Source organism: Erinaceus europaeus, chromosome 11 (genome assembly GCF_950295315.1).
Source record: "Erinaceus europaeus chromosome 11, mEriEur2.1, whole genome shotgun sequence".
Classification (NCBI taxonomy): Eukaryota; Metazoa; Chordata; class Mammalia; order Eulipotyphla; family Erinaceidae; genus Erinaceus; species Erinaceus europaeus.
In genome coordinates this window covers 75,405,799-75,422,167 of record NC_080172.1, presented here as the reverse complement: position 1 = coordinate 75,422,167, position 16,369 = coordinate 75,405,799, and the positions used below count along the sequence as shown (strand labels likewise).

General features: G+C 40.5%; 2 protein-coding genes across 2 annotated transcripts in view; one reads left to right on the top strand and one right to left on the bottom strand.

Moving 5' to 3' along the window:
• Positions 1 to 253, bottom strand: part of CCDC18 (coiled-coil domain containing 18) — a 112,710-nt gene extending 112,457 nt beyond the window's left edge. Inside the window, exon 1 of the mRNA XM_060202087.1 lies at positions 119 to 253. The gene's annotated coding sequence lies outside the window, so the exon portion shown is untranslated. The remainder of the gene's footprint in view (positions 1 to 118) is intronic.
• Positions 12 to 14,990, top strand: TMED5 (transmembrane p24 trafficking protein 5). The gene is made up of 4 exons (XM_007533269.3): positions 12 to 482; positions 5,280 to 5,377; positions 9,354 to 9,537; positions 13,010 to 14,990. The coding sequence occupies exons 1-4, from the start codon at positions 294 to 296 to the stop codon at positions 13,226 to 13,228; spliced, it is 690 nt and encodes a 229-aa protein (XP_007533331.1). The 5' UTR covers positions 12 to 293; the 3' UTR covers positions 13,229 to 14,990.
• The last annotated feature ends 1,379 nt before the right edge of the window (positions 14,991 to 16,369 follow it).

Sequence of the window (16,369 nt, the reverse complement as noted above, 5' to 3'; positions counted from 1 at the left end):
TGGGGTGGGGGAAGCCATGGGAACCAGCCGCCGTCGGGGTGTGAGGCGGGCCGTGCACATACCCGGCCCGGACGCGCCGAGGGGGCGGGAAGGGAGTGTCCCCGCCCTCGGTTCCTACCCTAGCGAGGCAGGCGTTTCTCTTCTGAGAATTTGCCGGCGCCGCTAGGGCCGCAGACCCGAGTTTCTTTAGGCACAAGGGCTCCCTGCTAACCACGAGGAGTCCAAGAAGGAAAGGCGGAGCCGCAGCACCTGTATCTGACGCTGCTTCCAACTCGAGATCTCCCCCGGCCGGGATGGGCCACGAGATCTGGCTGCCGTTCCGGGTGCTCTTCCTGGCCGCGCTGCCCTCAGCGCTGCTGCCGGGGGCGGCCGGCTTCACGCCCTCCCTGGACAGCGACTTCACGTTTACCCTCCCGGCCGGCCAGAAGGAGTGTTTCTATCAGCCCATGCCCTTGAAAGCCTCGCTGGAGATCGAGTACCAGGTAAGTGCGGGGGTGCGAGCCAGCCTCCTTCCCGGAGCCCCGCGGCACGGCGCCGTCGCCTCTCACCCGCCCCAGAAACTTGGGGCCGGCCGGCCGGGTGGGGAGGAGGCGGGGGCCGCCGCGGAGGCCGGGCCGCTCCGCGCAGGCGCGGGAGGCGAGGCTGCCACCGGGCCGGGACCGCGGTGCGGGGCGGGAGTGCGAGAACTCGCCGGCCGCCGCTCGCTCCCCTTGGCTCGGGTGGGCATGAGGCCAGCGCTACTGAGGTCGGCGGTTCTTCTTATTTATTTTTTATTAAGTTTTTATTTATTTATTTATTTTCTTTTTGTTGCCCTTGTTGTGGTTATTAATGTCGTTGTTGTTGGATAGGACAGAGAGAAATGGAGAGAGGAGGGGAAGACAGAGAGGGGGAGAGAAAGACAGACACCTGCAGACCTGCTTCACCGCCTGTGAAGCGACTCCCTGCAGGTGGGGAGCCGGGGGCTCGAACCAGGATCCTTATGCAGGTCCTGGCGATTTGCGCCACGTGCGCTTAACCCGCTGCGCCACCGCCCGACTCCCGGCGGTTCTTATTATTTGGCTTCGTTTCACAATTCGCACATCCTTTTTCTAGCCGACACCCTGTCCAGTACGGAGGATTTCACAATCCGGCGCTGATACACGTTCTCCTCCATCATTGGGCGAGATGCTGACACTTAGTTTAACCACCGCCTTCACCCAATCCGATATTCTAGATCCTCTCTGTCACGGTGCAATGATGGGTATTTTTTTTTCTTTCTTTAAAAAAATGCCTTATTTTGCCAGAGCATTGCTCAGCTCTAGTTTAGGGTGTGCAGGGGATTGAACCCGGGGCCTTGGAACCTCACTCATGAAAGTCTCTTTGCATGACTATTATGCTATCTACCCACACCCACCCACCCGCACCAGACGGGCTTTCGAGTGGTGACCATGTGATTATCACTCCCATCTTGAAATGGCGCATCTCTTCGGTTACACGACCATGGTTTTTAAATAAGATTTAATTGTAGAGTAAAACTTAGCAACATTTCGCCATTGCAAACGATTTTTTCCCATAGCATTTTTTTTTTCCGTGTTTAATGTCTGCTTAATGTTGCACGGGGGTTTGCCTTAATTTGCGTGATCATTCTGGTGAAGGGTAATTTAGAAGTCATAGTTTTGGAAGCACTGCAAAAACAAAAGATGCAACCGCTTGGGAGGTGGCTCTGAGCAAAGCTGTATTGCATACGCCAGAATAGTGTTACACACACACACACACACACACACACACACCCCTTTCAGGAGGGTGTGGAAAAAAAAGATGCAGTGGTGTAGTTCATTTTAAACTTTATTTACAAGTTAGCTTACCACCAGAATTTACGTTACTTGAGATTATATAGAGGATCTTTTTCAGTAATGTGTACTTCCATGTATAGAGCAAAATTAATGATTTTGTACAGTTTTTATCAGAAGGACCTTATAGAAATTGACTACTAATGCATAAGGTAAGCATGAAGAATGAATTATCCAAAACCAAATAGTAGTAAGTAGAGCTGAGACTAGAAATAAACATTTCTTGATCTCCAATACAGTTCAAAATTCATGTACTGAAGGGGCAGAAAGACCAGGGTTCAAACCTTCAGTCCCTATCTGTAGGGGAGAAGTAGCTACCTGTAAAGTAGGGCAAGAGAGAGAAAGAGAAAAACATGTCTGCTTGGAGTAGAGGATTTCTTGTGCAGATACCAATAATCAGTGCTAATTCTGCTGCCAAAAAAAAAAAAATTATTTACTAATGTGCCAGTGGGGAGAAGGGAAACACAAACAAAAGGAGACCCCATTTTCACTATTTAAGGATTGCTGACTTACAAAGAGATTAAGTGCTATAAAAAGGGAGTTCTGGGTTCTCAGAAAAGGATTCCCAGAGAAAGTAAGAAGTAAGTCTGAATTTAGAAGGATACTTAAGTGAAACAGGAATGCTAGGAAAAAGGAAAGAAGGGCATTTCCAGGAAGAGAGAACAAGATGGAAAAACAGTTGTGAAACTACACGACTTTCATGGCTAAGGTGCCATAGATCCATAAACTAGAGCCGAGCAGTGCTCTGGTTAAAAGAAAAAGAAAGTTGAGAAACAAACACAACCTCCCCCCACCCCCCAGAATTTGGGGTCAAAGTGAATCAATAGAAGTAACTGAAAAATATAGAAATAAGGAATATATACTTATCCAGGTACTTAACTGAAATTCTGCAGGGCAGGGCCAGCTGGTGGCACACCTAGTAAAGCACACACATTATGTGTGAAGACCTGACAAGCTCCCAGTCTCCATCTACAGGGAAGAAGATTTATGAGTGGTGGAGCAGTACTGGAGTTGTCTCTCCTACCCCTTCCCCCCTACCAAAGAAAAATGAAATGGGGGGGATTAAAAAAGGTCTCTGGAAACTGAAGTCATTGTGCAGTCCCAGCAATAACCCTGCTAGAGGTGGGGGGTGAAATCCCTCAATATGTAAAATTATTCTATTATAGCATTATCATATGTGAGACCTGGGTTGGAGCCTCACGACTGCATGGGAACAACGTGGACATTACTGGAGGAGATCTATGAATGATAGAATCTCACATTTCTGTCTTACCTCATTTTTTTTAAACAAAAATATTTGTATTGTTTTTTGTATTATCTCTTTATTTATTGTAGAGATAGAAATCAAGAGGAAGGGGGTGATACAGAGACAGAGATACATCTGTAACACTGCTTCAGCATTTGCAAAGCTTTCCCCCTGCAGGTAGGGATGGGGGCTGGAACCTTACACATTTTTTTTAAATTTTTACTTATGGAAACACTGACAATACCATAGGATAAGAGGGGTGCAATTCCCACCACCAGAACTCCATATCCCATCCCCTCGCCTGATAGCTTCCCTATTCTTTATCCCACTGGGGGAGTATGGGCCCAGGATCATCATGGGATGCAGAAGGTGGAAGGTCTGGCTTCTGTAATTGCTTCCCCACTGAACATGGGCATTGACAGGTCAATCCATACTCCCAGCCTCTCTCTCTCTTTCCCTAGTGGGGTGGGGACCTGAGGAAGTGAGGCTCCAGGATACATTGGGGGGGTCGTCTACCCAGGGAAATCTGGTTGGCATCATGGTAGTAGCATCTGGAACCTGGTGGATGAAAAAGAGCATAAAAAGCCAAACAAATTGTTAACTAATCATGAACCTAAAGGCTGGAATATTGCAGATGAATATTTGGGGTCTCTGATCTGGAAATAGCTAGTAGGTCTATTTTAGGTATATTCCAAAGGGCCTGTAACTTTATTAGTTTTTGTCTGAGCCTGACATCTGATATGCAGGTGGACCCAAGTTATTGTCTGGGAAGATGATGTCATGGCTGGAAAAAGGGCTAGAAAGCTGGATCAGGGAAGAGAGTAGCTCCCAAATATGGGAAAAGTGTATAAATATTGTTGACTGTAAACCCCATCGATTTGATCTGATCTGGGGCCCATATTCAGCTTAGAAGCCTATGTAACCTCTGCATCCCTGTAGATCTGAGCTCATCTTCCAAGCTGCCCCAATTTCAGGAGCCATCTTCCTCAGGTGGTAGATAGAGTATGTTGTCCAGCCTCCCTTCAGAGGATGGAACATTCTCTACTGTTGTTGATCCATGTTGAGGGCAGGGTTCTATGGGGGCCCCCAAAGGGGTCTATTATGTTTTTTCTGATGGAGATGACCATTGACAATGGAGAGAGGGGTTTATTCAAGGTCTAGGCTCATAATGTCTGTGTGGGGAACTCAGGACTCCCTGATTAGGGCCCCAGCTGATGGGGTGACTAAAGAGTCATCATTAAAGTATGCCAGTCTCTTGCCCTTATTCAGCTGTTGTAGTCCTTGCTTTGCTAAGGTTAGCTTTGGAATGAGTGAGGGAAATGTAATAGGAAGTAAGTGAGATGGGTATCTAGGTCTAAGAAACTATTTCATTAGGAACTTTCTGGTGTCTTTTTAGGTCTTTCTGCTTGCTTGCTGCATATACTGACTCACTGCAGACTATTGTGCACTTTTGCTTTCAGGTATATATTTTGCCCTAATTTATGGATACATATAAACATATGCCGTATCTCATGGGGCCTGGTATATATCTAGGTTTTGGGGCTTTGTTAGAAAGTGAACCAGCCAAAATGGAATTAGAGAATCCTATGAGAAAGGAAAGGTCTCACCCGAGTAATGAGGCTGACGGGTTGACATTTTAACATAGGCACTCAACCAGGTGTGCAACCACCCAGCCCCTCTGTTTGTTTTCTCTTTTTTTTTTTTTTTTGCCTCCAGTGTTATCGCTAGGTCTCAGTGCCTACACTATGAGTCCACTGCTCCTGGTAGCCATTTTTTCGAATAGGACAGAGAGAAATTGAAAGGGGAGGAGAAGATAGAGAAACAGAGATACCTGCAGACCTGCTTCACTGTGAAGTGACCCCCCTACTATGTGCTCTTAACCTGGTTCAGCACTGTCCAGTCCCCTTTGTCTTCTCTTTACTCTTCCTTCTCCTCCCCCTCCCTTCTCAATAAAGGGTTAGACTAACCTTTTAAAGTACCAACTTATATGTCTGAGACCCCAGAAACTGCAGGTTCAGTCCCGTGTACTGTCTTACGCTAGAGTTGAACTAGATTATTTTTCTGTTCCTTTCTAGCCCTAACATGAGTCTGTTGACTTTCTTACAACTGTAGGGTCAGAAAGAAACTTTTCATCATATAATCTGCTTTTCATTTCTTTATTTTTAGAACTTATTTTGTATGTGTTCCTTCCTGCATTTCTATAGGTTTTAGATGGAGCAGGACTAGATGTTGACTTCCATCTTGCCTCTCCAGAAGGAAGAACCTTAGTTTTTGAACAAAGAAAATCAGATGGAGTTCACACGTAAGTAATTTCTTTTTTAAAATTTTTTCATTATTTTTATTTCATTTACTGGATAGAGACAGCCAGAAATCGAGAGGGAAGGGGATGATAGAGAAGGAGAGACAGAGAGACACCTGTATAACCTCTGAGTCCCTGGCAGTCTGAGCTCACAGTCCATGGTCACAACTAGAAACATTGTAGGCTACAGTCATTTCTTGACTGTACAGTCATTTCATTGTAGGCTACCAGTCTTCCTTGAGTGGGACTATCCCCACCATTGCTGCTCTACATGGAGGCTAAGGACCTAGGGAGGCCCACAAGAGGGCTTATGATGATATTCATGATGGAGTAACCAGTGATGGTGGAGAGAGGGATCTGTTAGAGGTCTAGGCCCATCATATCTTTGTGGGAATACAAGGATTCCCTAACTACAGCTCCAGATGTTGGGGTGGCCTGGTATTTGACCAAAAAGGTCATCATTAAAGTGTGCCGGTCTCTTGCCTCTATCCAGCTTTTGTCGTCCTTACTTTATCTGACAAGGTTAGACTTAAAGTGAGGAGAGTGAAGTAGTGGGTAGGAGACTAAGATGTCTAGGCCTAAGTAGTAAATATTTAATTAGGTACTTCATGATGTCTTCTTTAGCTCTTTCTACTTGCTTGCTGGATTTATTGAGTCTAGGTCTACTCATAGGAGACTGTTGAACACTTTTACTTGGAGATATATATTTTCCTGTAATTTATGGATACATGTGCACATGTACCCTGTTCCCTAGGCCCTGGTCTATATCTAGGTTCTGTAACTTTGCTAGGGAGTGCACCATTTAAAATGGAACTAGATAGTCCCATGTGTTAGTAAAGGTCTCAGCAGATTATTGGAGTTGGAGGGTTGATGTCTCAGGCTTGGCGTCTCTGGATACAGTATAAAGTGAAACATGGCATTGGTTGCATAGCCTCTCAACTTTTTTTTTTTCTTTATTAGAATTAATGGTTTACAGTCACGAGTAAAATACAATAGTTTTGGGCCCTGGTGGTGGCATGCCTGGTTGAGCACATGTGTTACAATGCCCAAGGACCCAGGTTCGAACCCCCAGTCCCCACCTACAGGGGAAAGCTCTGCAAATGGTGAAGCAATGCTGCAGGTGTCTTTATGTCTCTCTTTCCCTTCGATTTCTGGTTGTTTCTATCCAATAAATAAAGATTTTTAAAAAGTTTAAAATAGTGGTCCGGGAGGTGGCGTCGTGATAAAGCTTTGGACTCTCAAGCATGAGGTCCTGAGTTCAATCCCCGGCAGCACATGTGCCAGAATGATGTCTGGTTCTTTCTCTCTCCTCCTATCTTCCTTATTAATAAATAAATAAAATATTTTTTAAAAGTTTAAAATAAAATACAGTAGTTTGTACATGTGTAACATTTCTCAGTTTTCCACATAACAGTCTAAACCCCCACCTAGGTCCTCCTCTGTCATCATGTTCTAGAATCTGTACACTCCCCGCGACCCCAGAGTCTTTTACTTTGGTGCAGTATACTAGCTCAGTCCAAGTTCTGCTTTGTGTTTTCCCTTCTGTTTTTATTTTTCAACTTCTGTCCATGAGTAGGATCATGCCATATTCATCCTTTTCTTTCTGGCTTATCTCACTTAGCATGATTCTTTTATTTATTTATTTATTTATTTTTCCTCCTCCAGGGTTATTGCTGGGCTCGGTGCCTGCACCATGAATCCACCGCTCCTGGAGGCCATTTTTACCCCCTTTTGTTGCCCTTGTTGTAGCTTCATTGTGGTTATTATTATTGCCCTTGTTGACGCAATTCGTTGTTGGATAGGACAGAGAGAAATGGAGAGAGGAGGGGAAGACAGAGAGGGGGAGAGAAAGATAAACACCTGCAGACCTGCTTCACTGCCTGTGAAGCGACTCCCCTGCAGGTGGGGAGCCGGGGGCTCGAACCGGGATCCTTACGCGGGTCCCTGCGCTTTGCGCCACATGCGCTTAACCCACTGCGCCACCGCCCGACCCCCACTTAGCATGATTCTTTCAAGCTCCAGCCTTTCAAAATTTAAGTAACCATACAGAGAAAAGAAAGCATGCGGCTGGGTGATGATGCACCTGGTAAGCACACACTACAGTGTGCAAGGACTGGGGTGCAAGGCCTCAGCCCCTACCTGCAGGAAGAAAGCTTAGTGAATGGTAAAGCGGGGCTGCAGGTGTTTCTGTCTCTCTCCCTAGCTATATCCCCTTCCTCGCAATTTCTGGCTGTTTCTATCCAATAAATAAAGATAATAAAGTTTTTTTTTCAATTAAAAAAAGAGAGAGATGGCAGGGGTAGATAGCATAATAGTTATGGAAAGAGACTCTCATGCCTGAGGCTCCAAAGTCTCAGATTCAATCCCCTCACCTACATAAACTAGAGCTGAGAAGTGCTGTGGTTTAAAAGAAATAGAAAAAAAAAAATCTCTTTAAAAAGAGAAAGAGGTGAGAAAACATTCATTCATTCATTCAGGTCACTCTTCCATAGTCACAACAAAAATTAAAGCCAATAACCAGAGCTATACTCTCAGTGGCATTGGCTTTTCTGATAAATGGCACTCATACCTAAATCAAACTGAAGATGTGATTCTCATTAGTTTCACATTCAAGATAGTTGAAAAGCATGGATACATCATATCTGGGTGGAGTTAATTTAGCAAAATGGGTTTTTTAATGATTAAAAGTAAAAAAGTAAAATTTTGCACAGGGCAATGCCATTTACTACTGTTGGCCATGTAAAACAGTTTAGCTTTATTTTCTTATTGGATAGAGACAGAGAAATTGAGAGGGAAGGGGGAACAAAGAGGGAGAGAGACATTTGCAGCACTGTTTCACCACCTGTAAAGCTTTTCCCCTGCAGGTGGGGACCCGAGGCTTAAACCTGGGTCCTGGGAGTTGGGCGGTAACTCAGCGGGTTGAGCACAGGTGGTGCGAAACTCAGAGACTGGCGTAAGGATCCCAGTTCCCCCAGCTCCCCACCTGCAGGGGAGTCGCTTCACAGGCCACACTGACTTTACCACTAATCTTTTTAAACTATATTAGAAAATGTACTTAAATGGTAGGAGGTTTTGTAAAAAGACATCAAAATGGTACATTACTGCTTTCTTTTAAACTTATTCATTGAGAGAGAACAGTCAGAGCACTTGCTTAGTATATGTATGGCTGAGACTTGAACTCAGGACCTTATGCAGGTTGTCTTACACTTTATGCCACCTGTCTGAGCCACCACTTGTGCACTCCTTTCAGCCTTTAAAAAACAAAACTCAAGTGGCCCGGGAGGTGGTGCAGTGGATAAGCATTGGATTCTCAACCATGAGGTCCTTAGTTCATTCCCCAGCAGCACATGTACCAGAATGATGTCTGGTTCTTTCTCTCCTGTCTCTCTCATGAATAAATAAATAATTTTTTAAAAATCTCAAATAAATATAAAAAATTTTTTTAAAAAAAGGGCAGCGAGAGGGAAAATAAATAAATAAATAAATATAAAAAATTTTTAAAAGAATATAAAAAAAAAATCTCACATGGTCCCGGAGATGGCATAGTGAATAAAGCACTAGACTCTCAAGCGTAAGGTCCTGAGTTCAGTCCCCAGCATCACATGTACCAGGGTGATGTCTGGTTCTTTTTCTATCTCCTATCATTCTCGTAAATTAAAAAAAAAAAAAATCTTAAAAAAAAAACAAAAAATCTCACTTTCTAAGAGAAGGGGAGGTTTGTGTTCATTTGCATATGTAAAAAACTTATGACTTTGTGTTTTTACCAGAGCACTGATCAGCTCTGGTTTATGGTGGTGCCAGGGATTGAATCTGGGACTTTGGAGCCTCAGGCAGGAGGATAGCATAACCATTATACTATCTACCCCTAAGAAAGTCTTTATCATCAAGCTTTCCAACTATCATAAACAGTGTTATCTAGTTTTACTTTTATACCAATAGGAGTACTAAAAACTGAACACTTTTTTATTTTTTTATGCAGGATAGAGACTGAAGTTGGTGACTACATGTTTTGTTTTGATAATACATTCAGTACCATTTCTGAGAAGGTGATTTTCTTTGAGTTAATCCTGGATAATATGGGCGAACAGGGACAGGAACAAGAGGAATGGAAGAAATATATTACTGGCACAGATATGTTGGATTTGAAATTGGAAGATATTCTGGTCAGTATTATCTTTTAATTATAACTACTAATATTCAGAGGCCTTATTATATAGGCAGTAAACTAAGCATTTTATATTACTGAACCCTTTGTGTACTCGTGAGTATTACTACTTTTTACTTTTACAGTCTGTATTTACTTCTAAATTCTTACAACTTATAACACCACAAAGTAATAGTAATTATTCCCAACTAAAATTTTTACTCTTTTCAAATCACTCCAGTACCATATATCCAAAGAGAGGGAGAACTAGAATTTGAACCCAGGCTTTTACCTAAACAGATTAATGGAATGATCTGTAACATACCTGGACATCGGAAGCACATAAATAATTTGTAGAAATTATATGGGCTTTTTTTTTCCTCCACAACAAAATTGTATAATACTGTTTATTTTAGGGGCACTATTTTGCTTACTCAGGCCAAACTTAATAGTTATCAGAAGTGATAAAAGCACGCATAATGAAATGTGAATGTGCATCTGTGTAATACCTAATGTGTGTAGTATACTGCTTTACTATGTGCTTGACCCAGGTTTGGACCCAGCCCACACCACACTGAAGAAAGCTTCGGCACTGTGATCTTTTTCATTCTCTGTCTCTAAAGAAAAAAAAGTAGTATGCATGTGTAAGGACCTGTGGTATGGATCATTACTCTTTAGCCATAGCTAGATATAGTCAAATGATAGAAGTGACTCAGTGAGACATTTGAAAATAAATATGATTCCTAGAGAAGAAATGTTTATTGAAAGCTTGAAACTTTATAACCTCTAAAACTCTTAAGCATTCACCTTTTTGTTATTTTTTGTAATATGATATTATGGTCTTGAGCATTTTCTTAGGGAAACAATTATCAGGTTATAGAGGATACACTTTTTAGGTTAGATAATTTAAGAAATTAGTTTGTTGGGGTTTGTTCGTTTGTTTTTTTAATCAAATCTCTGTTCAATTCTGGCATATAGTAGTGCTGAAAATTGAACCTGGGACTTCAGAACCTCAGGCAGGAAAGTCTTTTTGCATTACCACTGTGTTATCTCCCCAGCCCACTTATATTTTGTATGTAAGGAGTGAACTAGCTTAAAAAAGAAATGATGTATTCATACTGTCAGTATGAATATAACTTTCTTCCTATTTTTAAAATCTTAATATTTCCTGTTTAAAAATGATTTTTCTGACAAAACAAAATATAGACAATTATAAATCTTAGTAGTTGAGTAGATAGCTCACCCAGTAAAGTGCATCCTTACTGTTCAAGAGATCTTGTATTTGAGCCCTGGCACACAGGAACACCATGGATAACACTGGAAGAGCTCCATAAATGGCAGTGGTTCTGTTTCTCCTCTCTCTTTCTAATACATATATATATATATATAATAAAAATCTGGGATAGGAAGGCTCCTCAGCAGTATCACACGTTTGAATTCTTGAGTTCATTCCTCCAAGGACACGTGGAATAAATGTATCTTGGGCCCAGACAAGCATAGTAGATAAGAGCATTGGATTCCCAAGCATAGGTTCCAAGATCAGTTCCAGCATCCCATGTGTCAGAGTTGTGCGAGTTCTTCCATTTCTCTCTTTCATTAATAAAATCTTGAGGCCAGGTTGTGGCACACGTGGTTGAGCACACATGTTACAATGTGCAAAGACCCAGTTGAAGCCCCCGGTCCCCACCTACAGGAAGAAAGCTTTGCAAATGGTGAAACAGTGCTGCAGGTGTCTGTTCCTCTTCCTCTCTACCTCACCCTTCCTCTCAACCTCTGCCTGTTTCTATCCAATGAATAAATAAAGTTAATAAAAAGAAAATACGATCTTTAACTTTGTATTTGACTGTCATCATTATGATATTGAAAATAATTTTTTATGGTCTTAAGTTCCTGAGGATCTGAATCCCAGATTTTTCTGGGAAGTATCTGCATCCCTAGGCTACCACCATTTTACAAATATGTTGCTGCAATAAGCACTATACTTTGTAGTTATGTAAGCAAAGCAGCATAAAATTTTGAGTATTTTTCTTTTCACAGAAAAGTTTTGCTGAAGCTTCGTACTTGCAGTTTTACCCCTCCTAGAAGACTTTTAGAGGGTGAGGTAAAGAGAAAGGGAGACAGACAGAGGAGATACCACAGTACTGCTCTGCCTCTTGTGAAGCTTCCCCTTTCCATTGTGCTCCAGTGTGGTAGCCAGGGTCTCTGACTCCAGTACTCACACATGGTAAAGTATCTGTTCTACCTGATGAATAACTGCCGTTTTTTGCTTAAATGAGGGTTTTAGACAAGGTGATACGTTGGGGCAGTGGCGCACCCAAGCGAGCACATGTTACCTTGCACGAAGGCCTCAGTTCTAGCCCCCAGTGTGCACCTGTATGAAAGAATCTTCACTCTCTTTCTCTCTCTTTCTCCCTGCCCTCAGTTTCTGTCTGTCCTATCAGAGTAAAAGGAAACAATGGCTTTTAATTTTTGAATTAAAAGTAGCTCTTAGGAGCTGGGCAAATTGTGTGCCTAGTTGAGTACACATGTTACCATGTGCAAGTGACCTGAGTTCAAGTCCCAGATCCCAACCTGAGGGGAGAGCTTCACTAGCTGTGAGATAGTGCTACAAGTGACTTTCTTTATCTGTTCCTCTCTATCTCCTCGTATCCTCTCAATTTCTCAGTCTTATCAAATAAAAAAAAATAAGTAAAAGAAAAAAATGTAGATCATATTTTTGTGCATATAGTATGCACACCAAATTTTTAACATTTGACACCAGTTGGACCAGACTGACACTCAGAAAAGAAAATATTACAGTCACAACATGTTATGTAAAGGCATAAAAATACTAAAAGGTACTAGGTTTTAAAGACTTAATCATGTCTGGTGGTGCACCTGCTATGATGGTTGAGCGCACCTGTAACAATGCCCTAGGTTCAAGTCCCTGGTCCCCAACTACAGGGGAGAAGCTTCACAAATAGTGAAGCAATGCTGAAGGTGTCTCTCTCCCTACCTCTCCCTTCCCTCTCCATCTCTCTTTAATAATTAATAAAATATTTACAAAAATTTAATCATGTTCTTAAAATTGAGAGAGCAGGGCAGAGGGTAGATAGCATAATGGTTATGCAAACAGACTGTCATGCTTGAGGCTCCAAAGTCCCAGGTTCAATCCCCCGCACCACCATAAACCAGAGCTAAACAGTGCTCTGGTAAAAAAAAAAAAAAAAAAAAAATTTAGAGAGCAATAATGTATGTAACATTCCTGGTAGATGCATTCAAATATATTTTTATATCACAGTAGCTTTGTACCTTTGTTAAATAGCTACTTATAAATAATTAAATTTGTCAGGACAACTACTCATAACCTTATAGAAGATCTTGGTAATTAGTATCTGTCACTTAATGAAAAAACTGGATGTAAGACTAATTGAATTGTCGCTGTGCTGTTAGACACATTTTCAGTTAACTTATTGAACATTCTTTTGTAAAATTATTTTGTTTACTTCCAGGAGTCCATCAACAGTATCAAGTCCAGACTAAGCAAAAGTGGTCATATCCAAACTCTACTTAGAGCATTTGAAGCTCGTGATAGAAACATACAAGAAAGCAACTTTGATAGAGTTAACTTCTGGTCTATGGTTAATTTAGTGGTCATGGTGGCAGTGTCAGCTGTTCAAGTTTATATGCTTAAGAGTTTGTTTGAAGATAAGAGGAAAAGTAGAACTTAGAACACCAAATCTAGAGCATTTACATTGAAAATAAGAGACTGACAAATGCAATGTACTGTTACAATCAAGACCATTAATAGTCTTTTCAAAAATGTTTTTAGTCACCAAGGTAAGTGTGAAACAAATGTGATTCTAATGTGAAAGCAACTTTTCATTTTCTTCTGTACAAGTACTAACATAGCTTCATTAAGGATAACAAATATCTGGGAGGGGCGAGTGGTGGTGCGCCTGGTTAAGCACACATGTTACAATGTGCAAGGACCCTGGTTTGAGCCCCTGGATCCCACCTGCAGGAGGGGAAGCCTCACAGGTGGAGAGGTAATGCTGCAGGTGTGTCTGTCTCTCTCCCTGTTTCCCCCTACCATCTCAATTTCTAGTTATCACTATCCAATAAATAAAGATAACAAAAATATATAAAAAATATTTTGGAGAGCATAGGTACAGCTGAGTAAAGTCATACTACTAACTGCATTTTCCTAGGTTTGAAAAAAATTGCATCATAGATGACTTAACTAAATAAAAATGGGCATAAATTCAGCACCAAAGTATTCTCTTACTCAGACGTTTTGTAAATCTGGCAACTAAAATTAATTGTGGTACAGCAGGGGTAGAGCTCTGGGCTTGTTTTCTTTCTCTCTCACCTTATGATATACATCTTTTAAAAATGAATTGCAGGCTGGAAAGAGCTCACTGGATTGCATGCATGCTTTGCTGTGTGTGCAGTCTAGATTTGAGCCCTGCACCAACTCTTTACCTGCCTATTGAGAAATGAAAAGGCAACCCAGAGCAAAGAAATCACATGTGTAAGACTTCTCCAACTCTGCAAAATAAAATTGTGAATTTTCAGTATATTGAGTTATAAATCATCTGACTGTGAAGACATTGAACTTTTCTTTTTATATATCTGTCTTTCCTATAATGTAAATAGAAACATAGCTGTGACAAACAGATTTGCATAATCAGAAATATTTCAACAAATTTTATATACGCAGCCTCCATTCTCAGGAGTAACACTTTAATAGTTCTTTAAAATGCAGAGTCCTACTTATTAATATCAGGATATTTCTCTTTGAAGCAAAGAAAATTTGTTTAGTCTCCATAATGACACATACTAATTCTAAAATATAGGATGTTAAGACTGCATATGGAGGGCAGGGGTAGATAGCATAATGGTTATGCAGACACTCTCATGCCTGAGGCTCCAAAGTCCTAGGTTCAATTCCCTATACCACCATAAGCCAGAGTCAAGCATTGCTCTGGTTAAAAAAAAAACAAAACTGAATATGGATGGAAATAATTTGAATTTTAACTTGACTGATGAAATTTGGGCCTAGTGTAAATAAAGCACATCGAATTCTAAAAAATTAATTTTTAAGCAATGAAAAAGAATTTAGGTAAAGTTGATAGTCTGATCAAGAATAAGCTCAAATAAATTGTAAATACACATCCATAATCTGACTCATCCTGATAGCCCAGTCCAAAATATAGATCAAGAGATTAATTTCCAGTTCTGTAGAAAAAAAAAAACTTGTCTATGGGTTTTACTTTTTACAGTTCTAATTGTCCATGGTATGAATTCAAGTATATTTTATGAAGCATAAGCTCTATTATAAGATCTAGCACTGGGTATACATATTATGACTTTTTAGGATGCCTATAAAATCATTCTGATCACAGACATTCATGTAAGGATTGGAAACCCATAAAGTCCTATGTTATGAACTCTTACTATGTGAATAGCTGAATAAAATCTGTCATCTAGCGTATTGTCTATGGAGTCTTGACTCAAGTACTACCCATTTCTCAAATTAAAATGAAATTTTTAGGAAATACTCAATTGTAAGTTTATGACAAATGAGTTACGAAATCAACTTAAAAATGAGTTTTGAATACATTTATCCAGTTAGTATTGTTGGAATTCCTAGAATAGATTAATTTATAAATTACACCCAAAATGATACAAAAATATTTCCCACCTCCTAATGTGTTTGGAAGAACAACTTAGACTTTCCTACTTTAATGCCACAAGTACAGGCCAGAGAATAGCTGGCCCAGGTTCAGGTCCTAGCAATACATTTAAGTGCCACAGCATGGAGAAAGCTCCAGTACTGTGGCCAAGGCTCGCTCACTCTCTTGCTCAATGAATTAAACAAAATAGGAAGCTCTGCAAAAGAAAAAAAACAAAGAATACCAGAGGCTATTTACCCTGTCTTCCCACCTGCGGTGGGGACGCTTCACAAGTGGTGAAGCAGGTCTGCAGGTGTTTTATCTTTATCTCTCCCACCCCTCTCAGTTTTTTCTTTTGTCCATTGAATAAAATGGGGGAGGGGGAAGTACCATATTTCTTGCTTGGGCAAGAAAATACTATGAAGTGCCCCTGTAACATACACTGAACAAAAGCCAATAAGATCATTGCTTATTTTTCCTGATATTTTTCATTTTTCTGTTAAAGTTCACAGATGCAAATATAAGAAAACATGACATCAAATGCATCTTTTCTATAAAACTGTGATAAGAATTCTACCTCTTGTGATAATGGGTTACTAAACTATGCTGATTCCTTTAACACTGAAACATGTTATGTCATCTTCAACAAACATGATTTGTGGCACTGATTTTAACCTGTGATCCCGTAACTTCTTACCATATAATGGCCTTATTTAGAAAAAGACTAATCAGGGATATTAAGGATAACTTTATTTTTACAAATGAAAATGAAGTGAAATTATTTAAGAAGTATGTTATCTTTATTAATCAAAAAAGCAAAACTTATTAAATATCAGTATTCAGTTCCAAAGTTAAAATTATGCTAAAATTGAATAAACCATCACTTAGCTGATTCTGTGGTTTAGTTAGTCTTAAAATACTGTAATATTTAAGGTCTAGAGTTTTGCCAAATACATATGGATCATTAATGATGTTATTTTGTGTGAATGTCAATACATGGAAGGAAAATGAATGGTTGAAATAGCACTGTATAAATTATAAATAAATGTAATTTTGTTAAGTATGTTTATCCCTAAGCATTGTTGTAAGTAGTCAAAAATTGAGTACCTATAAATGTACAACTGTATGTCTTCCTCCAAATAAAAATTCTTTATCTGAAATTTCAAAGTAAATTGATTTTGCATATAGTGAGTT

Excerpts from the sequence above, each read along its gene's own strand:
- TMED5 (XM_007533269.3), top strand. The coding sequence starts at position 294 with ATGGGCCACGAGATCTGGCTGCCGTTCCGGGTGCTCTTCCTGGCCGCG. Across the intron at positions 5,378-9,353 it reads AAATCAGATGGAGTTCACAC|GATAGAGACTGAAGTTGGTG; the intron begins GTAAGTAATTTC and ends TTTTTTATGCAG. Across the intron at positions 9,538-13,009 it reads TGAAATTGGAAGATATTCTG|GAGTCCATCAACAGTATCAA; the intron begins GTCAGTATTATC and ends GTTTACTTCCAG.